This window comes from Epinephelus lanceolatus, chromosome 13, assembly GCF_041903045.1.
Source record: "Epinephelus lanceolatus isolate andai-2023 chromosome 13, ASM4190304v1, whole genome shotgun sequence".
NCBI lineage: Eukaryota > Metazoa > Chordata > Actinopteri > Perciformes > Serranidae > Epinephelus > Epinephelus lanceolatus.
In genome coordinates this window covers 31677795-31691472 of record NC_135746.1, presented here as the reverse complement: position 1 = coordinate 31691472, position 13678 = coordinate 31677795, and the positions used below count along the sequence as shown (strand labels likewise).

Genomic DNA, 13678 nt, shown 5'->3' with positions numbered 1-13678 from the left:
TATTAATGACACTGACAGGGTTGATGTGTAAGTGCAACACATTTTTTGGCTCTTCAGTCACCACCATCACATTGTTTTTAAACACGCACTTAGTATAAAATATAATCTATGTTTGTTAATAAGGTTTATATTATTTTATCATAAGTTGTAATTCAATTTTTGCAATAAAATGTGTTAAGATTAAATAGCTTGTAGGGGAAATCTCAGCATACATTTACATCTCATTAGAGCTCAGTATCTTAACTTGATAAAGAAAATTCTACATTCTAAATTTTCCAAAGTCTTTAAAATATGCTGTGATGCTATAATGCTCATTACACACCAGAAAACAGCAGCTGAATAGACCAATACCACTTCCTCTCTTACAAAGGTAGTAAAAAAAAATCTCATTTGACCTGAAGGTGGCGCCAGAGGATGACAGCAAAATCCAAGACAGGCTGAGGCTGGTCTGTAGTGAAATAATTTTAAAATTTCAGATCATCCTTTACATATTTTGCACCATGAAAGTCAAACAACCTTTGTGCCTGTGACCACACCAACTATTCTGTGCTGTAAAATTATGCGCAGCCTCTTCAATACATGGAAAAAGGTAAAAACAACCAACAACAACAGTGACAGTAAACAAATTTATTTTGTCATCTGCATTTACAGCTGGAATTCTGGGAATTCAAACACGACGTCTTTGCCTGTGAGTTTCTTGTAGACACCAGAGAAAGTCTCAACCTGAAACACAACGAAAGAAAACAGTTCAACTTCAGTATCTCAATGTTTTTTTTACAGCGTAAATGGGTTCAAATGATTTGACACATCAACAGAGACTGAATATTTTCTCAATTTCATGACTGGTGGTATGAATTATAAGATACTTTTTTTCTTGTCATGGTGGAACAGCTTCAGAAATAAGGCTAAAGCTTAAGATTTTAATTACATTTGACCGATTACGCCTGATTTGGTAATTAAAATGTCAAACAAGAAATACATGACAAGTCACCACATTATCACTTTGGCGCCAGGAGAGAAAACTAAAACACCAATTTGTAATGAAAAAGATCATGAACATCTTCTGAGGCAGAGTTTGTGCACTGCATGGTTTAGCTCCCCAGTAACGGCCCCAAAGGGACTCTGGGAAGATGTAGGAATATGCAGGACGCCCGTCCTCACCGACCAGCAGCCGGGGACAGAGCTTTCTCTCCGACATTGTGGAACGGGACTGTACGTCTCAGCAGGAAAGCTACGCTCCCATACGCCACCAGGACAGAGCCAGGAGAGCAACCTCACTGGATGTCCATGTCGGATAACAACAGCAGCCAATGACTGCACAGATGTGGGGACTGATCACTTCTGAATATAAGTGGCTGCTTTCACAAACAGCAACATCTGATCTAAGCACTCCTGGTTCCAGTACTGCATCAGTAAGTTTAATATTTCCTATTACTGCTTATCGCTGTCAAACCCTGATGATGTTTAGAGCCACAACGATTGGTCCATTCATTCATTAACCGATTGAGGAAAAACTACTTTGACATCACATTAGGCATTTCTCACAATTTTCTGATGTTTTCATAAAATCAAGACAATAAAGAACAGATTAATTAATAAAGAAAATCATCGTTGTAGCCCTAATCATGTTATCACGGCATTCAGACGTTCACTCCACCTGCTTTTATGTGAACTTACTTTGTGTTCGACATTGTTCTGCTGCGCCTTGTCCAGATGGACCTTGATGAGCCTGCTGCAGTCCTGTTTGACTCTGATCCTCTTACCCACGATCTCGCTAGGGAACACCAGGTCCTCCAAGATGGCGTCGTGGACCGCAGTTAGAGTACGGCTGAGGGAGGAAACAAAGAAAAAACACATAAATACCTAAAATTCATACAGGCCCAACACCAAGCTCAGGAGTCTGTGAAAACCATAAAGTAGATCAAACATAATTTAATACATTTCTTCAATATGCAAGGAAAATAATGTAATTCTAAAAACGTGTATTTGCATTTGCAGTTTCCAATTCATTGTAAAGCCTGTATTAACAGTTTGTGCACTGCATGGTTTAGCTCCCCAGTAATGGCCCCAAAGGGACTCTGGGAAGATGTAGGAATATGCAGGACGCCCGTCCTCACCGACCAGCAGCCGGGGACAGAGCTTTCTCTCCGACATTGTGGAACGGGACTGTACGTCTCAGCTGGAAAGCTACGCTCCCATACGCCACCAGGACAGAGCCAGGAGAGCAACCTCGCTGGATGTCCATGTCGGATAACAACTGGATTCATACTTCATAGTATGATAGTTGTGATCATCACCACAACTATCTGATTTACTTTGTCTATTGATTAGTATGGAGATAACTTTATTCCTAATGCTAAAATGTCCAGAGTGCACGACAGACCTTTCAACAGTCAGGGGTTTCAACAGTCAAATTTGTTTTTCAAAACACTCGAAATGAGCTGCTAGTGTCTGATAGACTTGAGTAATATTGACCAAAAACTATCTGTATTTGATAAAACTCAAATGGTTATGTTCAGTGCTGAAATGATTTGTTGATCAACTGCATTTTACTTCGCTACTTTGTCAATTTAGATTGCTGTAAATCATTTTAAATTCAAACACAAAATTTTGATTCCACCCTCTAAATTTTGATGAATTGCTGCTCTTTTATCTTCCATAACAGTTGATTAGCTTTGAGTGCTAAGCTGTTGATTGAAAAAACAAAATTTAATGGGAATTTTCATCTTTTTCTGATATGTTATAGACCAAATAATTAACTGAGAAAATAATTGGCAGGATAGTCAACAACAAAAATAATCATAAGTTGCAGATTAAACTATGCTTACGGGGTTACTTGTGTTTAAGATTTTACAAAATTGTTTTAAAATCAACTAAACATGGAGATTGAGTCACTTATTAGGAGGTGGCCACATGAACAACTATGATGGTTTACATAAGTTTATACAGTGATAGCAATACAGTGTGATAATGTTCTGGAAAATCAAATGAAAGCAAATTAAACTCAACAAATCAGAGTACTCCATGCAAAAACACTAAGTCTGTAGAACTATAGCTACAACTGACAAGACTTTCGGTATCTATTAATCTGCCGACTACTTTCTTGATCCATCAAATTGTCTGATCTATAAAATGTGCAAAATAAGTCCTTTATCATTTCCCAGAGCGTAAGTATACATATTTCAATATTTCATTTTTTCAGCCCAAAAATCTCCATTGTGCCTCTAAAAGCTTTATTAAATTATTTGTTTTAGCCACGTAGCCGTAAACACCTCAACACTGTTCAGTTCACCATTAGAGATAAATAAAAAAACAGCAAATGCTCACATCTGAGGCAGTGACTTTTATGGTATAAAAGCAACTTAAATCAAATTTAATTCAATTATTTGCCAATCAACAATTTATTAATAAACTCATATTTGCTAGCACTGCCTAAACACAACGCGATATATTGTCATATCACGCATACATTCATTTTACTCGGAAGAGTTCATGCAACTTATAACTGTAAGCGTAAGTATAACACAGCAGTAACGACAACAATAGGAATATGAAAGACGGCCAAATCCACCTGTCCTACATGTCATACACACTCAGGAGTGCTCCCATGGTCTGACAACAGGATTAGTTCTCAGCCTGTGTGAGATTTAAGTCACAATGTCTACTCACCTCCTGGGACGCTTCTGCTTATTCTTTGTGCGGCTTTTCCTGGTGGGTTTGGGCAGAATTCTCCTCTGAAAATCAAAATTGTCATTTTGTTAATCTCAGATTAGAATTCAAACATTCAAAAAGCTTTGAAGCTCAATTAATTCAACAAAGAATATCAGTAACCAAATGAATGAGGGTAAGACTAATCTTTTGGGTCAATATTAGATATGACCTGCTGATACTCATGTTCCTCCTTGTTTTACTGACGCTTCAATATCAGTATCAAATGTTCAGAGTTTGACGCTTACATCATGAACATGAAAAACATATTGGAGACACAGAAGAGTGACACTTTTCTCTTACAGGAATGATTACATTTCAAACTATTATCAATGTCTAACTTCCCACACCCATATCAAACCCTGGCAAATAAAATGATGTGCACTGCATGGTTTAGCTCCCCAGTAATGGCCCCAAAGGGACTCTGGAAAGATGTAGGAATATGCAGGACGCCCGTCCTCACCGACCAGCAGCCGGGGACAGAGCTTTTTCTCCGACATTGTGGAACGGGACTGTACGTCTCAGCAGGAAAGCTACGCTCCCATACGCCACCAGGACAGAGCCAGGAGAGCAACCTCGCTGGATGTCCATGTCGGGTAAAACAATTGTCAAGACAGACTCATTTTACACCATCATAATTTATCCTTCTTGTAGCAAGTTGTGGGGGGTCAGCAGGGGTCTATTTTTATTTGCGCTAGACAACTTTATTTCGCAAGTTATGGTAAGTCTAATAAAACAAATTTTATACCTTAAGAAAGGTCACCACCCTTCAGTTAGTCCACAAAACCCACGTGGACAAGGTAAGACCACCCCACAACTCTGCAGTATCCATCCATGGGTGAGAAACTGAGGTAGAAATCATGATCATCATCCTCACCTGTGCAATGAAGACCACGTGCTTTCCGCTGAACTTCTTCTCCAGCTCCCTCACCAGACGCACCTGAATCTTCTGGAAGGACTTCAGCTGAGGAACGGGAACAAAGATGATGATGGCTTTCCTGCTGCCACCAACCTCGATTTCCTAAAACAAACAAACATACATAATATAGTTAACATGACAGGTCTGTCTGCACATGTGGGATATTGTCTCTGTGAGAAACCAACAATCATTTCAGCGTCCTAAATGTAAAGTTGGTAAATAAACAAGCAGTTAACAAGACAGTTAGGTGTGACAAAATAGTCTGTTTCACTGTAATAATGTGCACTGCATGGTTTAGCTCCCCAGTAATGGCCCCAAAGGGACTCTGGGAAGATGTAGGAATATGCAGGACGCCCGTCCTCACCGACCAGCAGCCGGGGACAGAACTTCTTCTCCGACATTGTGGAACGGGACTGTACGTCTTAGCTGGAAAGCTACGCTCCCATACGCCACCAGGACAGAGCCAGGAGAGCAACCTCACTGGATGTCCATGTCGGATTGGATCTCCATTTCAACAACACATTTTACAATCAGGAGACACCCATATTTGCTGCCCTATGGTGGTTCTAAGCTTTATATGACTTAGAAAAGTAATATGCACATAGCAGAGATGGCAATGAGAGAAAATGTTTTCTTACCTTTGCTGCAGTGATGTTCAGCTCTCTGAGCTGAGCCTTCAGGTCGGAGTTCATCTCCAGCTCGAGCAGAGCCTGGAGGGAGACAAATCAAATCAGCATGGAATATCCATTTAAACACCGCTCCAACACATTTACATGTGCTGCAAGAGGTTATCTATTCATTGGACAGATTTTGTCTCAAGCAGTCTTGTCAGTATGTTTGGTAGGGCAGACCATGCTGCTGCAGAGTGCTGCGGCCCATGATCAATGGGAGCGATCATGCTACTGCACGATGGTGCTGCCCACATTCGGCAGGAGTGACCATGCTGCTACAGAGCTGCGCTACCCATGTTCGGCAGGAGTGACCGTGCTGCTACAGAGCGGTTCTGCCCATGTTCAGCAGGAGCAGCCATACTACTGCAGAGTGGCACTGCCCATGTTCGGCAAGAGCGACCGTGCTGCTGCAGAGTGGTGCTACCTGTGTTTGTGAGGAGCGACCAAGTGGCCGTCTTGTTGAGGTTGTGATATGTAAACACACTACCACACATTTCCCCAGTGATGGGAGAGATGGAGCCAAGTTGAGTCTGGCGCATATTCCAAGACACCACTGTCGACATCCATGAAAACATTGAGTCTGTGGTGGATTTCATCTGTAAAACAACAGAAGCAACTGGACCCAGAACTGAAATTAAATCATTCCACAACTGGGTCCCGTGAGTGCCAGAACTATCCAGGATGCCATAGACACACACGCAACACTTGGCAACGTGGACAAAAAGCTGCAGTGTACAAAGTCAGAAGAGGCCAGACAGAGCTAAAATACAGTGTGCAGGTTGAAGGAGCAGACAGGATTGCATTTTACTGTGGTTAGACTTTGTATGATTTAAAGCGCTGAATGACTGACTTTACATACTAAACATTCAAAGCTACATCCTGGATTTAGATACACAAATACCAGTTAAGTGGTGTGTAGTATTACTTAGTGATGTCTTAACATTAAATCTTAAAGTCTCTGAAATTACAAAGCAGTGTGATTCAGGCTTATATAGTGTATTATCTCCAAGTGTCTAGCTTCTAATATATTCATAACAATGATCATTTTAGCATGAGCAGTCACACTCTACATACACAACATGAAGCTTAGCATTAAACTGCAGTAAAGTTAACAGGTGATTTGATGATGTGAAATCTGGCAGTCTTACCTGGGAGATCCCAGACTCAAACTCGTCTGGCTTTTCGCCATTAGGCTTCACTATTTTGGCGCTGGTACTGAACATGGCCTTTGTCTCTGCGGAGAAATATGAAGACGAGGGGTCACACATACAAATAGCCATATACACTTGACTGACGTGAACCCTGGAGGAGCTCCTTCAAACTTGCTCAGGCTAGGTTACAAGTTAGCTTAGTGCTAAGCGTGAGCACAGGGCTAGCACACGAAGATAGTCAATTTCGTGACTAGTTTGAGGCATAATCGATTAACCCAAGAAAAACACACAGCTTCAATAGAAACTAGACTCTCTGTCTATAAAGACAAGCTGCATGTCAGCTAGAATGAGTTACGGCTACGTTAGAAGAAGCGTTAGCTAGCTAATATAACTCAATTACCTCAGCAGCAATTTAGCTTGTAAGTTTCATGTGGCAAAAACATGTAACCAGATTTGTCTCACGTTAAACTACTGACACAGAGAGCTTTATATATTCAGTCTACTACCTCCTCCAGTGTAACTTAGCGGCTATCTGAACACATGCACGGCCTGCTAACTGCTCCCCGGTACAAGAACACCATTCACCGGAGCTTCACTACTACGCTTTATTCTGTCATATAAAACAGCCATCCGTCGCCTCAAACCACATAATCTAACGTATCAGAGACTTAAGATGCTTTACGGTGGGTTTACACAAAAATAAAACGACATTAAAGCACATTTTTAACTACAAATGCCATTCCTGTTGAAAGTAACACGACTAACCTCTGTCAACGACGGCCAAGGAAGAGGCCGGAACATCGCGAGAGTTGTATTAATCCAATCAGGGCGTCACATTTTGTTATCGCGAGAGCTCTTTTATACCCCGCTTTGAGTGATAAAAAAAGACAACGCGAGACTTTCGTGAGAATTTCCGGTGACAACATTCCTTTTAGATCTTTTGGACTGGTTTTGCTTTGTTTCTGCACTTTTCGGGCTTTAAAGAAAACTGTGACTTTGCTATTTAAAGACTCCAGCAGAGGTTATACCGTTTTAATATTTATAAGGAATAGTTTTTGGCGTTTATGTGGGTTTTTCTGTGATTCAGGGCAAGCAAACTAGCTAGTAACGTTACTAGCTAACGTCAGTTGTGGCATCCTTGAAGTTATGTGCTGCTGAATTTGACCTACAATTTTACGGTTTCATAGCAAAACACATTGACCAGCCATATTTGACGGTATTTTATTGCGTTTTAAGTTAACATCACGATGTCAGCCACCTCTGTGTCACAGAAGTTTCTTGGTAGACAGTGATGTTTAGACTGACTGGTCTTTTCAGAGCAGTACGCAGGACCGTCTGCAGCGCCGCCGACGACATGGCGAAAGGCAAGTTTTTCTACGCTGTAAGGAAGGGATTCAAACCAGGAGTGTACAATTCATGGTGAGACTATTTCCATCTCAATGTCAGAGCACTTGAAAACCAAAGTCGTTCATCTCTCATAGAGCGTTTCCTTTTGTGAGAGGAGGTGCAATGCCAAAGTCCATCCAAATATGTGATGGTTTAATGTCTTCTTGGTATTTGGCCAAACAACACATCAGATAGAAGATCATTTAAAAGTATTTTGTAATCACAACAACCCACTCTTTAATTCGGCTCAGAATTAAAACACGATCAACCGTTTATATTAATTATATTTCATTTTCTTCATCAAAACACACAGCCAGTGATGGGCGTTGCTGAGCAGCATTAACCACATCTAAAGGATATTTTTTCCCCATACGTAAAATTTATCGTAAGGCCTTAATGATCTGTAAAGTGTGTTAAGGTGTGTTCTGCTATGCTGCTGAAAATCAAGACACTTAAATCTGCCAGATTTTTATTTTAAGGTTTGGTTCACCAAACGTATAGATATGAAAAGATATGCAGAATAAAGAGCCATGGAACTGTGATCACATCACAGCAACCTTAATATTCAAAAACAATGTCCAACTCAGTATGCATATATAGTCTGGAAAGATTTGCATGATTCCTGTTCGGATGTTTAGAATCATCATGCAGTCATTAGTTCCCTCTTTTATGTTTATTTTTACTCTGATGTAGGGATGAATGTAAGAGCCAGGTGGACAAATTTCCAGCCGCCTCTTTCAAGAAGTTTGCGTCAGAGAAAGATGCCTGGGCGTTCTTCAGAGGAGTCGAATCCTCTCCAGTTCCAGAGGTGAAGCAGGGTAAGCAGATCCGGACCAACATGAATCTTCTCTTCTGCACAAACCCTTAAAACAACTTTTTCTAGAGGCTGTAAATGATCAGGCCTTGAGCAGGGGTGGATCTGAGAATGCCTTGTCATTAAAAAGGCTGTAGTTATGATCCTAACAGTAAGTTAATCCATCAACGGTCATATAAGGGATGACTCAGTGCCTCCGAGCCCTGATCTAGGAGTGTAAACTTCTATCACAATCCTAATTGAAATCTTTTTTCTTATGTTAATTTACACCTGCTGAGGTTTTTTCCCAGTTTATAGTTCGCTAATTATATGACGAGTATGTGCTTTCAACAATCATTTCGTAACAAATGTTATTGAGCAGATCTGTGACTGAAATGTCCACGTTCTGGGAGATAGTCATGGAGGACCTTGATACATAGTATATGGTTCTGGATCAGTGCTAAATTCTTCCATATAATCACTACAGTGGCACTTTGCAAACAATCTCTATACACTTAAAAAATTAACAATTAGTGTTTTTTGCTTCCAGTGGCTCAGAGTGTGGAGTCAGCTGCTGCTCTGCTTCCTAAAAGAGGCCCAGAGCCTCTGGAGTATATCCCTCTTGGTAAAAAGAGATGTCACTCAGAAGAGGACACGGAGTCCCATCCCAAACGAGTCAAAAAGTCAGAAAGCTCATCTTCAGAAAGTAAAGACGGATTCACATACATGGGTGAGATGCTCAAATATATGTGGAAATGAGATAAGTGTGAAACATTTATTCTGGTATGGAGTTCTTTGTCCGACTTGAAGTGAAATGTTAAATCTTGTGTAGATAACACTTACTATGCTCTGTACAAGTCCAAATGGAGGAAATAGGGAGACTGAATGAAGCTTAAACTCACTTCAGTGTCACTTAGAGCTGTTCTTTCTTTATCAGGTGATGCTGTGGTCGTTTACACCGACGGCTGCTGCTCAGCAAATGGACAAAAGGGTGCCCAAGCCGGCATCGGAGTGTACTGGGGTCCCAACCACCCACTGTTCGAACATACTCACACTTAATAGATGCACCTTTAACTGACTTTAAGCTAATTTTAACCATTCTAGCTTCTGAGCAGTTCTCTAAAATAAAATATGATGCTTTCCTGTAGAAATGTTGCAGACCGTCTGCATGGAAGACAAACCAACCAGCGTGCAGAAATACAGGTACAGCATGAACAGAATTTTTGGAAACATTTAGCTGTCTCGTATATACACAAATACATAGGTACATACATACATTAATAATTTTAACCAGGTTGACTAACTTTCTATTCACTGTTTCTGTGCATGTGAACCAGGCAGCCTGCAGAGCGCTGGAACAAGCCAAAGAGAAGAACATCAAGAAGTTGGTCCTCTACACCGACAGCAAGTTTACAATCAACGGTGAGTCACAATTATGTTCATCTCCAACATGTGGCAGGTTCAGGGTTTTGAATTTCACCATAGCAGACCTTGATGAGTTTGTTGTGAAGTGTGTGTAGTGTGTTGGTGCTGCAGGTGTGACCAAATGGGTGAAGAACTGGAAGCTCAACGGCTGGCAGCTGAAATCTGGAGGTCAGGTCACAAACAAAGACGACTTTGTGAAGCTGGACAGACTGAATGCAGAGCTGGAGGTAGTCTGGGTAAATATCAGCCTGCGTCACGTCACCATACAGACAAGTCACATCACCTTGAACCCAGTCCCTTCCTTTTTGCATTCAACTAATTTATTACAGACTCACTGAAGAGTCAAGAGTTAAGGGTGATTTCTATAAAATAAACATACAAAGACCACAGTCCTAACTTTTGCTTTTTACAATCAATGGTTGAATTGCTCCTCAAGTAAAGCAGCGTGGTACACAACCTGCATCATAACTTTCGCCTTACACCTTCATTGGAAAAAAACCTAAAACTCACTTTTAAAGACTGACAAACCAAAAATCTTTAAACAGTGAGCCTTCTGCTTTAAATTCATATGTATTTTGTTACCTTATTCTTGTGTATTCTGCTCCTCTTTCTTATGTTTCCGCATAACCTTAAGACAGCCAAACATAAGGATTTTTTAAATCAATCTTATGCCAGTAAATACTGTACATTGAAAAGCCAAATACAGACAACACTGTTAGATCAATACCTGTAATGTGATCACTGGTAGTTTGAGAGTAATGTGTTGCTTTACTTCTCTCCAAGAAAAACATGTTTAGACTTATTTGTGGGTGATCCGACGGTAATTGTCATCATATACTGTGTGTACTGTACTTTTTTATTGTAGGTTTCTTTTTGCAGTCCAGTGCCCCATGCTGCGAGGGGGTGACTCCTAGGACCTTTTCATTTGGGTTTCTTTTGTCTGTTTAAACATGCTGAGCCACGCCATGCCACACTCAAAATGGGCCACTCATGGAGTCGAGCCAAAAGGGCGCCCAAAAACCTCTAAGCAGGTTGCAGTTATGGTTTGCTGACTTAGTTGACCACTAGGGGCGCTAGAGGCTGATTAGAGTAAATGGCAGTTTACAAGTAAAGCCACTGTGGTGCTGGAGCAGTTTTTTTTTAAAGTTCTAGTTTCCTTCAATAGGAATATTTTTTGCACAGTGTACCAGTGGACCATCAGGGCTGAGCTTTTTGGGGCCACCCTAAGGCAAACGGACTATTTGGACCTCTTTAGCCATAAGAATGAGTCACAAACATGTTGATTTATGTTGTTCTTGCTTTTTTGTAACCTGGTAAATGTTTATCTTTGAATGATATAATTTCTTGTTTCTAGTGTAATGTTGCAAAGCCCACCCCAAAACGTTGAAATTGATTGTTTTGTTTGCTTTTGCAGTGTTGCCCACATTCCTCCTAATACAGATTATGAAACAGGCTTCACACTTAATGAGGGTGGACGGCACTTTTTTGAGGCTGTTCTTTATTATAAGTGCCAAGTCAGAAATATCGGTGCTTTCAAAATAGTTTCTGAGCTTTAATTACAACCTGAACGTTGACGCCAACGATACTTCCATGTCAAAAATGTGATCAACCATGAAGCCTCAAGCTGTGACCAAGAGGTCACAAGGCACCAGGGAGTGCAACATCATCCTACATCTGACTGGTGTTAGTCCTCTAGGATGAAGACACAGAGGAGGTTACAAACAAAAGTTTGTAACACCAAATGACTTTACAGGTCAGAAACATTATCTCCTCTTCTTCTCCATCTTCCTCCAGATACATATTCCAGGTCACGCTGGCTACAAAGGTAACGAAGAGGCCGACAGACTTTCAAGAGAAGGAGCAGTGAAGCCCTTAAAGCCACAGGAAACAGACGACTGCAGTTGAAGAGATTTGCTGCAGGACTGCTCATATTTTCTCTGGTTTAGGTTTGTTTTATTTCTCTAAAGCACTGGTGACTGAACCGAAATCTGTAAAATGTTAGTCTGTTAAATGTTCATTTAAGTTATGTTTAATGTTTTAATAAAGTTTCTGCTTCAGCTGCTTGTGGGTTTTTTTTCATATTCTGTGATGCGCCATGAAATGAAAGTGGATCAGTGTGAGGTTTCTTCTGAGGATTGTTTTTTGTTTTCCTTTTGAGGAAAGGAGATGATGATAAGGGAGAATGTGAAGGAAAGTAGGGATGAAAGAGAGAGAGAGAGAGAGGGCAGCAAAAGGTACGACAGAGCTGAGGGAGAGCAGGGTGACGAGCAGGAAGGGTGGGGGAGACACCAAATTCAAAGAGAAAGGAGGAATGAAAAGGAAGTGGACAGATAGTCTAGAAACAAGAACAGGAGCAGTCTGGAAAGACAGGAAGTGTGTTGTGGGTGGAGATGGAAAATATTTGTTTGTAGTTAGATTTCTAGATTAGAAAGGCAGATTCGGTGTAGCTGTAATACAGCTGATTGACCAGCAGGAGGAGCTCCAGGTTTTTGTTAGAGCCCAGAGGAAGATGATGGGGTTTATTTAAGGATCTGTTTGAATGCTGATTGACATATTTGATGCATGCTGTTTCATACACATCGCGAACATTAATTAAAACTATATTTAGATAAAGTTTATGACCATAAAACTCAGTTGAGAGTAAAGGTGTATCAAACCTGGACCACATAAAATGGGAGATGACAAACAGACTCTAAACCATGAACACATTAAGTGCTGAATGGGCTGCTCATACAGGTATTTAATTCATTCATTCTTGTTTCCACGAGAGGAATAAAGACTGAAAAACAACTCGAACTGTGAGAATTTGGCAGGCTCAGTTCAAAGCTCCTGTCATCTCATACTGGGCAGGGCAAAAACAAAACGTGAACATTTAATTCTATTCATTAGGATCCCCTTTAACATCATCAAACATATTCTTTCTAGGGTCCAATCTCACAACACTTTTACAGACAACATAATAAGAAAGAAATAATTGTCAAAAATATTAATAATGAATAAATTAAGAAATAAACACAACAAAAAGCTCCAAAAATTAGATGCATCATAGGTAAGTAATGTCACATTTGTAAGTGTACCGAATGCAGCTGAGGAATTACTTGTTATTTTAGTTGTTATATACAAATTTATCAATAAATATATAAAACAGTAGGAGGGAGACTGAACCAGGGGATGCTGTTAAAGGAGACGTTTTAAAAAACGTTTCATGAATTGCATGTACAGGCAAAGAGTTCTGTACATTCCTCTTTGCTTTACAGTGTTCCTCCAGTATAATTGTACCTCTCCGACCTTGCCTAAAACATTATTCCAAATGTTTATCCAATAAAAAAGTCGACAACTTTGTAACACATAAATTATATTTATCATAACTAATAACAGATATGTGGATATCTAGAGCTAGAAAGGAATTAACCACTGGCACAGAAAGGTAGTTGTGTGCACATCCGATCCTATATTTAGGTCAGGTGCAAGATAGCAGACTCTGTAAAGACTGTCTGCACACCAGGTTATAACTTAAGAACTTAGTTAGACCGAACAGGCAACAGTTCAACTCTACTGGGTCTTCAACAGGCAAACAGCTACCAGGACAAGGAATACATGGGCACGTCAACCAGTCGGGCAAAAC

At 40.4% G+C, this 13678-nt stretch overlaps 2 protein-coding genes and 4 non-coding genes across 8 annotated transcripts; 1 reads left to right on the top strand and 5 right to left on the bottom strand.

The window, feature by feature from the left end:
* Positions 1 to 612: 612 nt before the first annotated feature.
* On the bottom strand, positions 613 to 7284 carry rps7 (ribosomal protein S7). The gene is made up of 7 exons (XM_033648984.2): positions 7215 to 7284; positions 6447 to 6532; positions 5266 to 5337; positions 4586 to 4729; positions 3670 to 3734; positions 1678 to 1828; positions 613 to 723 (listed from the first exon to the last, which is right to left on the bottom strand). The coding sequence occupies exons 2-7, from the start codon at positions 6519 to 6521 to the stop codon at positions 646 to 648; spliced, it is 585 nt and encodes a 194-aa protein (XP_033504875.1). The 5' UTR covers positions 6522 to 6532; positions 7215 to 7284; the 3' UTR covers positions 613 to 645.
* Positions 1074 to 1294, bottom strand: LOC117271323 (small nucleolar RNA SNORA73 family). The gene has a single exon (XR_004502869.1). It is a non-coding gene; the product is annotated as a small nucleolar RNA SNORA73 family (small nucleolar RNA).
* Positions 2030 to 2250, bottom strand: LOC117271324 (small nucleolar RNA SNORA73 family). Its single transcript, XR_004502870.1, has one exon. It is a non-coding gene; the product is annotated as a small nucleolar RNA SNORA73 family (small nucleolar RNA).
* Positions 4084 to 4304, bottom strand: LOC117271325 (small nucleolar RNA SNORA73 family). The gene has a single exon (XR_004502871.1). It is a non-coding gene; the product is annotated as a small nucleolar RNA SNORA73 family (small nucleolar RNA).
* Positions 4904 to 5124, bottom strand: LOC117271326 (small nucleolar RNA SNORA73 family). Its single transcript, XR_004502872.1, has one exon. It is a non-coding gene; the product is annotated as a small nucleolar RNA SNORA73 family (small nucleolar RNA).
* Positions 7285 to 7342: 58 nt separating the features above from the next.
* rnaseh1 (ribonuclease H1) lies at positions 7343 to 12110 on the top strand. 3 transcript variants are annotated; one of them, XM_033647902.2, is made up of 9 exons: positions 7343 to 7470; positions 7767 to 7868; positions 8529 to 8653; positions 9179 to 9358; positions 9566 to 9665; positions 9777 to 9831; positions 9966 to 10050; positions 10165 to 10289; positions 11848 to 12110. In XM_033647902.2, the coding sequence occupies exons 2-9, from the start codon at positions 7804 to 7806 to the stop codon at positions 11956 to 11958; spliced, it is 846 nt and encodes a 281-aa protein (XP_033503793.1). In that variant the 5' UTR covers positions 7343 to 7470; positions 7767 to 7803; the 3' UTR covers positions 11959 to 12110. The 3 variants fall into 3 exon arrangements, with proteins under 3 accessions (XP_033503793.1, XP_033503790.1, XP_033503791.1); XM_033647899.2 differs by having other exon boundaries at positions 7344 to 7868; XM_033647900.2 differs by lacking the exon at positions 7343 to 7470 and having other exon boundaries at positions 7598 to 7868; positions 10149 to 10289.
* Positions 12111 to 13678: the final 1568 nt, after the last annotated feature.